Genomic DNA, 11,330 nt, shown 5'->3' with positions numbered 1-11,330 from the left:
CTCGTGTGCTCCTCCCCACCCCTGGAGCTCCGAAGAGGCGGTGGTTAAGATGGGCCTTCCACTAGGGCCCTTCTTGAAAAGGAGATTATTCGGGCTCAGAAGGCCCGTATGAAACCGTGGCTAGACAGTGTTTTGCAGAATCTAAGCCTTTAGTTCACAGGAAGAGCTTAAGAGCACCATTGTTCTCTTCCCTCTGTCTCCCCCTCCTCCAACTCTTGCTGGCTGAATTTTGCAAGGCCAGCGGGTTCTGACCAGCAGAAGCTGGTGGGGGCAGGTTCCAACAGGCTAGCTAGACACTGTGTTCTAAAAACAACCAGGAGTAACCTTATGCATGCTAAGGCCCCCGAAATGAGTGTGCGGACCATGAAGAGGCATAAACAGCTCCTGCACGCGGGAACTCCCCTCAGCCTTCCTCCCTGACCAACCCAGACAGCTCTGCACCCTTAAAGCCCTGAACCCTGCAGCAGCCTTGACCGGTCCCATAACAAAGGTGCCCCCATCCCTGCCAGTTCAGCTGTCTGCACCCACTAGGCAAAGCACCTAGTGGTTCAGCTACAAGCAGGTCTCTAGAAACCAGTGTGAAGGCAGCCGTGGTCTGGCCTTGTCTGGATTCCACTTTCCTTCTTCCTTGTCTTTAAAAAGTAACTGAAACTGAAAGGTGAAGATGCTTTTAAAATGATAGATGCCACAGTGGCACAGCGCCCCTTCTCCGTGGCCTGAGGAATTGGCGGGCCTGGGATACAAGTGCCACGGGTCATGCTTGTGAGTCCTTGGGCTCCTCCGGCGTCATCTTCCTCAGTTTATCCACACAGAGCAGGATGAGGGTGAGAAACCAGAGACTCCAGCCAACAGCGGCCGCGATCCAGCCGTACTCATCCACGCCCGCGTGGCAGCACTGGGCGGCTTGGGGGCAGAAGTCAACATCTGGTGGAACAGGGCAGACACTCAGGGGGCATCACACCAGCCCCGCCCAGCCTCCCCGTGATGCCACAATTGCAAGACCAGCAGCCGCGGGACAGCTGGCATTTGCCAAGTGCGTGGTGGGTGCTGAGCTAAGCTTTCCATGAGTTACCTTCTTCATGCCTCACAAAGTGACGGATACAGTTATTCCCATGGGGAGAAACTGAGGCTGAAACTTACCCAAGGTCTAACCCAGGGTCACAGGATCTAAAGTCCCGTTCTTAACCCGTAGAGAGTCCCCATTGCCCTCTGCGAAATAGAAATAGCACCCCCTCCACTGCCCCGTGGAGTAACTTATGCTAAGCTCACCAGGGCTTAACACCTAACTGCAGTCAGCCTCTTCCAGGAGTGGAATCTTAAACCAACCTGTGGGGAGCTGGCTGTTCTAATAAGGGTGGCTGCCCAGAAGACCCTTCCAATGGCCCCTCAGAGAATGGCTCCTTGTCTGCTCATTTCTGCTTATAAAAATCTTCCGTTTGTGACATGGGGGAGGGGGCTGCCTGATTCCCGCATCGCCACATGAGTCAATGTTAAAATTAACTTCAACACATTTTGTTTTTTAAGCCCACCTTTGTAAGTGCCTAGAAGGCAAACATTTGGTATTCAATTCCGGCAGGTTAGAGGGAGCTGGACTCGGAATCCAGTGAAACTGTCTACTACCCAGACACGAGTACCATGGTAGCTCGTGAAGGAGCTGGTGAAGTACTGGGCTCCTTGCCTCTGACACTGTTCAAGCGGAGGAGGAATCTGCAAAAGGTCCTTAACCAAAGCCCCGGGATCAGCAGGAGGAAGTGAACAGGCTCATCTGTGTGGCCTTTCTGCTCCCAAATGTCCACACACATCTGAAACCAGGGCATCCTTGGCTGCGCTCCAGAGGACACGTGACCACAATCCTCTGTTCCAAAGACCGAGCCTACATTGGCCCCAGGCCATGGTAACCTTTTGGATGTGGCCTGAACAAACCAGCCCAGTTCTCGGGTGCCTGGCTCCTGCCACCAACCAGCAGAAAGTAATCAGGCTTAAGGTCCCCCCAAGATCCAGGCCCACCTCTGGGGCTAGGGGGTGTTGGCGGAAGCTTACTAGGGCACTGCTCCAGGGTCTCGGGGTCTGGATGGTGTGTGGTCAAGCTTGAGTTGTGGCCGCTGCTTGCTTCTGGAAGAAAAGACAGAAGATCGTCTCGGCAGTAGAACAGCCACCCTAAGTGGAGAGTTTGAAATCTCTGTTGCGTTGCAAGCAGGCAGAAGAGATGTTCCAGTCTAGGTCCATTGAGAGTTCACACTGTGCACTGAACTAGGCCCCCACCCCACTCATCTATTGAATCCCAACCTTGCTAGTGACTGTATGAGGAGTCAGGGCCTTTCCTGGGTAAAACGGAGACCAGTGGGTGGGTCCTAGCAAGTCCTTGTGAGAAAAGGAAAAGATACCAGGGCTAACGTGTGCAGAGAAAAAAAACACATGAAGGGCCCTCCCTGGTGGCACAGTGGGTTAAAGCGCAGCACTGTGAAGCTGTCCGCAGCCACTGCAGTGTGAGTTCGATCCCCAGCCAGGGAGTGACCCACAGGGCGCAGCAGACCTATCCTGTCTCCCCCCTGCTCCCCTCAGCAGTGTATTTCAGTCAATCCGCCTGTTCTGCTCCCCACTCTGTCTCTGGTGAATCCTCTCACTCTCCACACCTCTGGCCTGTACCCCAGTTCTTATTTGCATAAATAAATAAATCTTTAAAAACCAAACACCAAAACCATGGGAGGTGGCGCAGGCAGGAGCAGCCATAGCGCTCTATTCTCCATCTCCACCCTCCCTCAGAGACACGCGGCAGCGGCCAGGCCCTGCCCGGGGAGCTTCCTCTCAGCTGCTTCTATAGCACATGGCTTTCTAGTCTATAGGAAAACAGCCAAAAAATCCAAAATGCTGTTTTGTAACCATCTTCAATTCCCTTCAAAACCTTGAACATATCAACTTTGAAATTAGATCTGGATTCTTTATTTCTGTTGATGATGATGGTATTACTTAGGCAGATGATTAAAAAAAACAACAACAAAACTGAGGCAAATACCATACAAGCAAATCCAGAAATTGCTAAAATAAGCAGCCTGGAGAACTGTCTCTTGGTTAATGAGCGAGGCCACAAAGACAACAAAGAACTACAGCAGGAATTCTGCAGGTTGCCAGGGTCGTGGGAGGGTGAGGCGCGGTTGTGGAGATGAACATAAGGACCCCCCGGGAGGAAAAACCATTGGCCACATGCCTCTGGCAATGAGAATATGAAGATAAATGACCGAGGCCTTCGTGTCTAATTCAGCAGCCATCTGCCTATTTACTGTTATTAAATTAACATTGGATAAAATTAGATGGAAAAAAATCGCAGTTTCCTGGTTTCACTAGCCACGTTCCAAGTGGTGGCGTGGCCGTGGCACACGTGGCCGTGGCACACGTGGCTGTGGCGCCATGTTGGACGCACAGCAGAGTCATGAACGCTTCCGTTATCACACAAATTTTACTAGACAGTGTTCATCTCAACAGGCAAAACCAATCTTAAAGAATCTTCCTGGAATTCTATTGCTGTTCAATCTGCTGCTTTGGGAATGTCCACAAAACTAAACAATAAACCTATACATGTGGCGTGAGAACTCTCCAGCGCCCACTGACTCAGGGTCAGCCTGTCCTTCTCTGGGACAAGGAGCTTGTTGTCATGTAACTGGGCCAATTAGATACCAGGAAATTACTGCTCAGACTAATTTTATGCCACCCACCCCCAAACCACTCCGGCGTCCTGCTTAATGCTCAACAATTACCTTGATGCGATCTGTTACTGTAAATTATTTACAGCAAAATGGCTCTGTGCTTGTTCTTTATTTGTTTTGGAGAAATTGATCCCTCAACAGTTTAAATTTCCAAACCCAAATAGCCCACATGACCTCCTTGGCCCTGACTTCCATCTCCCCTCCACCTCTGGAAAGGAAGTGCTTCCTGTCTGGATCAAGGCAGTGAAAAAGAAGCTCGTTAACTGGATGGTACTGTCAGGTAAAATCTTGCGGATGTTGTTGTTAGGTAAAACCATTTATTTCTGTCGGTCAGAAATGGTACAATATTAACAACGTCATTGCTCCCAATAGTAGAGCCTAGTCATAAATTCCCAAGAATTTGGGCATGACTATCTTCCATCAGAAGCAGAACCAGCAGGGACAGGTCTTTCAGGGGGTCACTTTCAAAGGGACTAAAGGCAACAGGGACTCCAGAATGACACCCGCAGGTGGACAAGGGGGTCAATTCAAGACCCAGCAGATCACACATCTAGTTTTTCCTCAGGAAGGATAAAATGTCCACTCAAGGAAGGACTATATCCAACCCCCTTCCCACTCCAGCCACCACCGTCTGGCTTCCCTCCTCAGAGGGAGAACTCAGCAATTCTGAGTTAAGTGGGGGGGAGGGGGTTGAGCCCCTCCCTATCATAAGGAAGACCCTGGTCCCTTTTATCTAGGGATCAGGAGATTTTCCAATGAAAATCACACAAACATGCTAGCGTTTATTGTTTACCATGCATGGTTTTATTTAAAGTTCTTCACATGCAGGGAGTATTATTTCACCTTTAAAACAGCCTTCCACAGAACACTATGCTTATCCCCATGTTATAAATGTGGAACCTGGGACACAGAGAGGTTAAGTCAGTTGCTCAAGGTCACACAGCTATTAAGTTGTAGACAGTGGAGTTGGGGTCAGTCCCAGGAGGCTTGAGAGCCCAGCTTGGAACCTCCCTGTTAGAGACAGTTCCGACAGTGCTGCCGATGAGGGGCGACACCAGCTGAGGAGAGTGAAGAGGGTTGGTTTTGAGAGAGAGACTATGGGGAGTCTATGAGGAGCAGGGCTGAGGAGCCAGCAGTGTGAGTGAGGGTAAATGGCGCTGACCCCAGTCAGGGAAAGCAAGTCAAGGGGCAGTTTGAGCCCCCTCCAGCCTCCCCAGAAAGAGGGATCCCTCAACAGCCATGCTCGGTGGGCGAGAACGCCCCAGCGCTAAGCGCAGCTTTCCGGGCTTCACGCTTTGTGAGTCGCAAAGAAGGCAGACGCGGGAGGGACAGGGGACCTTCAGTGCGAGTGCGGTGGGCGGGAGAGTGGGGCGCAAGGAGGAGGGTGCCAGCCACCAAGTTGCCCTGGGGCCACGAGAAGGGGCCCCCAAAGATGTCACTTGAGGCCACGATGGTCTCTGCGTGGGAGAGGGTCTCCTGCAATGGCTTTTTCCTCTCTGTGGCAAAGACCGACAGGGGCGTCCCAGGGAGGGGTTGAGTACTTGACCTGCACCTGCGGTAAACTAAGACGCCCCTTCCACCCACCCCACCCCCTCCAGCCTAATCCTGCAGATGAGAAGGGGCTGACCCTTCTGCAGGATCAGCCCTGGCCAAGCCTCCGTCCTCCTTCCCTCCAGCCCTGCCTCCCGCTCCCGCTCCCAGCGCAGCCAAGAATCAAGCTCACAGTTCTACCTGCCAAGCAAGCTGAGTGGAAGGAGGCAAAGACCAGGCTGAGTAGAAGGGTGGCCGGCGTGGCAGCGGTGAGGTGCCCCCTGCTGCGGAGGGGCGCCCGGGTGTGCACCATGCCCGCGAGCCCGAGGCCGCGGAGCCGCGCCACCGCCCGCGGCTGCTGGGTCCTGCAGGAGCTGGGCAGCCACCTGGCAGAGGTGAACTTCTGCTCCGTGTTTGGGGGAAGAGAGGAGGTGGAGCAAAGGAAACTTGGGCTGCCACACCCTGCTTTCACCTCTAAGGAGGAGAGTCGGCCTGCTGGCGGCCGGTGGGGGAGGGGGAAGGTAGCCGTTCCTGAGGCTGGCATTTACCCTTCCCCAGGCAAATAGGGCTTCCTGCCCTGGTTCTCGGAGTTGCCCCTCGTCTACTTGCAGGTCACCCCTGTTGCCCCAGGCAGTACTCACTGAGCACCTGCTGTGTGCACTGTGCTGTGCTCCCATCTGGGAGTGCCGGGCCCCAAGGGGTCTATTAAAAACACTAGGGCCTCCCTGGTGGCACAAGGGGTACATCCCTTCCCTAGGAAGCTGGGAAGCTGTTCTGCAGCCACTGCAGCGCGAGTTCGATCCCTGGCCAGGGAGTGACCCACAGGGCCCAGCAGACCTCTCCTGTTCCCTCAGCAGTGGATTTCAGTCAGTCCACCTGTTCTGCTCCCCTTCTGTCTCTGGTGAATTCTCTCATCCTCCCCCAGCACTTCTGTACCCCAGTTTTTATAGGCATATATAAATAAATTTTTTTTTTTAACCACATCATTAAAACACAGAATGTGTTTGGGGGTTGACTTGGGAAGGGCAAAGCACTTGGAACATTTATAAAGACCTGGCCCTGGGGGAGGATGGGTAGGGTTAGACAGGTAAAGACAAGAGAGCAGAGCAGGCAGGCGGGCAGGGGAGCAAAGACCCAGGCATCAGAAGTGCTTAGAAGGCCACAGTGCCTGCTCTCCGCGTTCTCACCGAGCATGGCTGTTGGGGGACCCCTCTTTCTGGGAGGCTGGAGGGGGTTCATCCTGCCCTGTGACTTGCTCTCCCAGGCTGGGGTCCGCACCGGTTACCCTCACTCACACTGCTGGCTTCGGCCTCTGGCTCCTCAGCAACCCTCATAAGTCTGGCCCCTGCCCCCACAGAGTCTCTCTTCTCTCTCAGCTGGTGTCACCCCTCATCCGCACTGTCTCTAACGTGTCTCCACCTCAGGTTTACTTTGGAGGGCGTACCAGGAAGCCACAGGCTAGACATTCTGTGGGAACCGGCTCACGAGTCTCTGTTCTTCAGTGGTTGAGATAGGTGTTTGGTTACAGGCACTTAAAAGAAGACCAGGCTAAAGTATCTGTGGTCAGGCGCCCTGGGGAGAACCGGGTGGGGTTGATCTCTAGGGTGAGATTCCTGTCTCCAATTTTCTCAGATAAGATTTAATTTGGAGAAGAAAGAAAGGGGCAGGGTGTTCCTTGGGTTGAAACTTTGCAAACCAGCCTTCAGAAGCCTGGAATGGCCATGTGTTGCGTATTTTATGTTGAGGATACTTCCCTGCTGGTTCTGATAGGATCTGGGGAGAGACTGCTGCCCTTGACCTTGGGACTTTCATTTCCCGTTAGTCCATTCCAAGGAGAATCGTGGCCCTGACCACGGCTGTATCCACTGTTCCTCAACTTCTGGGCAGAGATGGAGTTCATGACTCTTCCTGCGGGTGTCTTTGTCAGAATCTTGTTTGCACAAAACGATGTCAGTCTCTGGTTGCTTGGGGGATGGAGCCATCCAGACCTCCCCTTGAGCAGTGCTTGCTTGGTGAAGAACATAACCGCTGCTGAGTCTCTGATTTGGGAAGGACGTGGTGCGGTAGGGATTGCCACACAGAGGCCAGGCTTGCGTGAATAAAAAGTGACAACATGGGCCTGTGGCCACCACGTGGAACCATTTTTTGAACTGTTCCCAGGTGACTCAGGCAACTTGCACTTCACCCACAAGTGCAGGACAACGGTCCAGGCTGAGGCGAAGTGGACAACAGGGTAGGACATTGCTCCTGGTCTCTGGGTCCCACTCCCTCCCATCTGCTCAGGAGTGTATTTCTTCACTTGCAAACATATGGCAGCTTCTGGTTATCTTCTGGTTATTGATTGCTCGCTTAATTGCACCGTGATCTGAAAACTCTTGAGGAATTCCATTTTTAGTTATTCACTCAGAACTGTCACACGTCCAGTTTTCGTAAGTGTTTGGCGATGACTGAAAAGAATGTGCCCTGCAGTCGTGGGGTTCAGTGTTCTACTCACATCATTTGTATCAAGAGCGCTAATTGTGTGGCTGAGATCGTCTAGGGCCCCTTGTTTCAATGCTGTGCGCTCATCCTGCTGAATCCTGCAATGGATGGGTACATTTTTCTTTTCCCTTTTGTTAATTCTTTGCAGAAATGGTTAAAGCTGTAATTACAGATCTTGCAGCCACGGAACTGCGCCAGCTTTCTGGTGCATGGAACCTTTTGGAGAGCTCACGTCGTACTATTCTTCACTCCTAGTAGTGCTTTTTGTCATTAAGTTTACTTTGTCAGATATTACTATAGATCTGTCTATAATATTTTTGTGGGTTTTTTTCTCATTGCTTTTGGATTGAGTACTTTTTCATTTTTTGACTGAAGTAAATTTGCATTGCAACTTACATAAGTTTTGGGTGTCCATCCTTGAGAATCCACATGTGTCTGCTACATGAAGTCACTGCTGAAAGTCTAATTCTGTTTTTCAGTGTCCCGTTGTTCCCGTTAACTCAGTTTACCTACTCCCTTGAGTTTGATTATTCCCTCCTTTTTTTTTAGAGCTCACAGCAGGCATTCTTGTCTTTACTGGAGTCTACTACTAATTGAAACTTTTGCTATCTTCACAGGTAAAGTGAGGACTTTATTCATTCATTCATTTATCTATCTGTCTACCTGTCTCTCTGTCTATGCATGTTTAGAAGAACTGGGGTACAGGCTAAAGGTTCAGGGGGTGAGAGGATTCACTAGAGACAGAATGGGGAGCAGAACAGGTGTAGCTACTGAAACCCACTGCTTGAGGGGAGCAGCGGGGGACAGGTGAGGTCTGCTGAGCCATGTGGTTCATTCAGCTCCCTGGCTGGGGATCGAACTCAGGTCACAGTGGTGATAGTGCTGAGACTTAACCCCTAGGCACTAGGGGCTCCAGTCATATTTAACTATTCATATCCCCACTCAGCATGTCCTCATTATTATTTCACACACTGAGTGTTTTGACATGTCTACACAGCACCAGTGACTGGGGCTTGATTCCTTCTGCATGTTCTTGCCTCTGCAGCCTTTTTCTTTCTCCTTGTTTGTGGCTTCTAAAATTTGTGACCTTCTGGTATTCCCTCCGTGGGATGATTCACACTCTCAGCTTTTGTTTGGATGTGACTTTATTGCTCATTCTGGAAAGATATTTTCACTGGGTGTAGAATTCTAGATGATCAGGTATTTATTTCCCTTCAGGGCATTAAAGTTACCACTCAGGCCCTCCCTGGTGGCACAGTGGGTTAGTACGCAGTGCTGCATGTGAACAGTAGCTGCTTCAGTGCAAGTTTGATACCCGCCCTGGAGGTGACCCAGATGGCGCCAGACCTCTCCTGACCTGCCCGCTGCTCCCCTCAGCAGTGTACTTCATCTATCTGCCTATTCTGCTCCCCACTATGTCTCTGGTGAATCCTCTCACTGCCTCTGTCCTGTTTCCCAGTTTGTATGAATAAATAAATTAATTAAAAAAGCTATCACCTTACTTCTCTGACATTGCTGTTGAGATCTGTCCCTCTCACTGATGTTCCCCTGGAGATGATGTGTCTCCTTTTGCTTTGGTTGTTTATCGGGTGTTTGCTTTGTCATCTCATGTCAGCGGTTTTACTCTGATGCACTCAAGTATGGATTTCATTGTATTTGTCTTGCTTGGGGTTTGTAAGCAATTGAATATGTGCCATGTGGGTCAGCTCCCTGGCCAGGAATGGAGCTTACTTTGCAGTGGCTGGTGATAGCTTCATAGTGCTGAGACTTAATCCTGGGCACCACCAGGGAGGCCCAGGGATTTTTCTTTTTTAAATATCTTTTAATTTATGCACACAGAACTGGGGTACAGGCCACAGGTGCAGGGCGGTAAGAGGCTTCACCAGAGACAAAGTGGGGAGTAGAACAGGCAGATCCATGAAGTACACTGCTGAGGGAAGTGGTGGGGAGATAGGAGAGGTCTGCCGCACCATGTCGTCAGCTCCCAGACTGGGATCAAACTTATGCTGAAGTGGCTGCAGCTGGCTTTGCAGTGCTGTGCTTTTTTTTTTTTTTTTTAAGATTTTTTTATTTGTGCATACAGAACTGGGGTACCGGCCAGAGACTCAGGGGTGGCAAAAGACTTCACCAGAGACAGAGTGGGGAGCAGAACAGGCAGGTCGATGAAGTACACTGCTGAGGGGAGCAGCGGGCGGGTCAGGAGAGGTCTGCTGTGCAGTGTGGTCACCTCCAGGGCAGGTGGGAATCGAACTCATGCGGAAGTGGTTTCAGCTTTTTAGTGCAGTGCTTTAACCCACTGCGCCACCACGGAGGGCCTGCAGTGCTGTGCTTTTACCCATTGCACCGCCAGGGAGGGCCAGGAAATTTTTTTTGTTAAAAATACCGTAAGCTTCAAGCTGCATGTGATACAGGTTTATTGACAGCCTCTGCTCGTAGGTATTCAAGATGTTCTACATAATCACCCAAGACAGATACCCAGGAATGTCATGACGAAAAGAGGTTGAGAAATAAGACACACACACACAACACAGCCCACATAGACTCTCAGCGTCCATCTCGCCCATCCTGAACCTGGTGTGTTCCTGCAGACAGAGTCATATCTTATAGTTCACTATAATTTGATCTCTCCTTTCTCTCAAGGTTGCAGTTTCTCAAGTGACAGTTTTCTCCCTCCTTTTCACAGCAGCCAGTCCCAGTGAGGGGCAGGGTCAACTGTTAGGGAGGTGCATGGGTGAGTGACCGGCAGCACGCAGGTCAGGGCACCTTAAGGTGCAGCTACTGAACAATGGGGCAGGTCCAACTTCAGCCCCAAAGCCCTGTGCCCTGAAATGTCAGGCTCTCTTTAGTCCCCAGTCACAACCAGCTGTACAAAACATTTCTGTTGGCACAACAGAGCTTGTGGTCAGATTCATTTTTTTGTTTGATACACAGCCATGTGTATGCTCAAAGAGTTATTTTCAGCTAAAGTTTTTGGGAAATAAGCTACATGTTGACAGTAAACACAGTCGATTTTGTCCACATGAAACTACAAAGGACCAGAGAGGTAAATCAGATTGTTGGCCTGCTCTGCCCGACATCTGACTCCTCCTCTCCTGCTGTGGCCTCCGTCTCATCTGTGACTTGCTTTCCTTCTCTCTCTGCGCCCCCTCACCTCTCTGGTCAGGGCCGCCTGGAGCCCCTTCCGGGTCAACACAGCCAGTCCCGAGTCAGGAGTCTTGGGCTCACCCCTTGTGTGACCTTGGGGTCAATCGTGGGGCCCTGCAGAGGCAGCTGGGCAGGCTCTGTGGTGGGGGGCTCTCTGAGCAACAGCTGGAGATGCCCATCTGACCTTTGATGGGGAAACCTTAGTGTGGGGTCTTCAGGAAGCCCCTAGTGCCCACCTGTTACCCCCAGAAGGAGTTTTATGATGCATAGTGCTGATGAAGCACGTTCCAGCAGGCAGAGACAAACTGCAAAGTGTGGGTGCAGTGGGAAGAGCTTGAGGGGGGCTGTGATTTGCTGGGAAGTCAGCCCCCACTGGGCGGATGAGGGGGCACAGCCCTTCCCTCCCCATGTCCCTCCTCCCTGGGGCTTACTCGGATGCTCAGACGTTGGTTGTGCTCAACTCAGGAGGTTGAA

The 11,330-nt window shown here is 51.3% G+C and overlaps 1 protein-coding gene across 1 annotated transcript; it reads right to left on the bottom strand.

Annotated features, from left to right (window-relative positions):
• Positions 1-754: 754 nt before the first annotated feature.
• TMEM213 (transmembrane protein 213) lies at positions 755-5,544 on the bottom strand. The gene is made up of 3 exons (XM_004677204.1): positions 5,433-5,544; positions 2,041-2,112; positions 755-924 (listed from the first exon to the last, which is right to left on the bottom strand). Exons 1-3 carry the CDS (start codon positions 5,542-5,544, stop codon positions 755-757), a joined length of 354 nt encoding a protein of 117 aa, XP_004677261.1.
• Between the last annotated feature and the right edge of the window lie 5,786 nt (positions 5,545-11,330).

Source organism: Condylura cristata, unplaced genomic scaffold, assembly GCF_000260355.1.
Source record: "Condylura cristata isolate star-nosed mole 26May11 unplaced genomic scaffold, ConCri1.0 scaffold00005, whole genome shotgun sequence".
Classification (NCBI taxonomy): Eukaryota; Metazoa; Chordata; class Mammalia; order Eulipotyphla; family Talpidae; genus Condylura; species Condylura cristata.
This window is presented reverse-complemented; position numbering and strand designations above follow the sequence as displayed.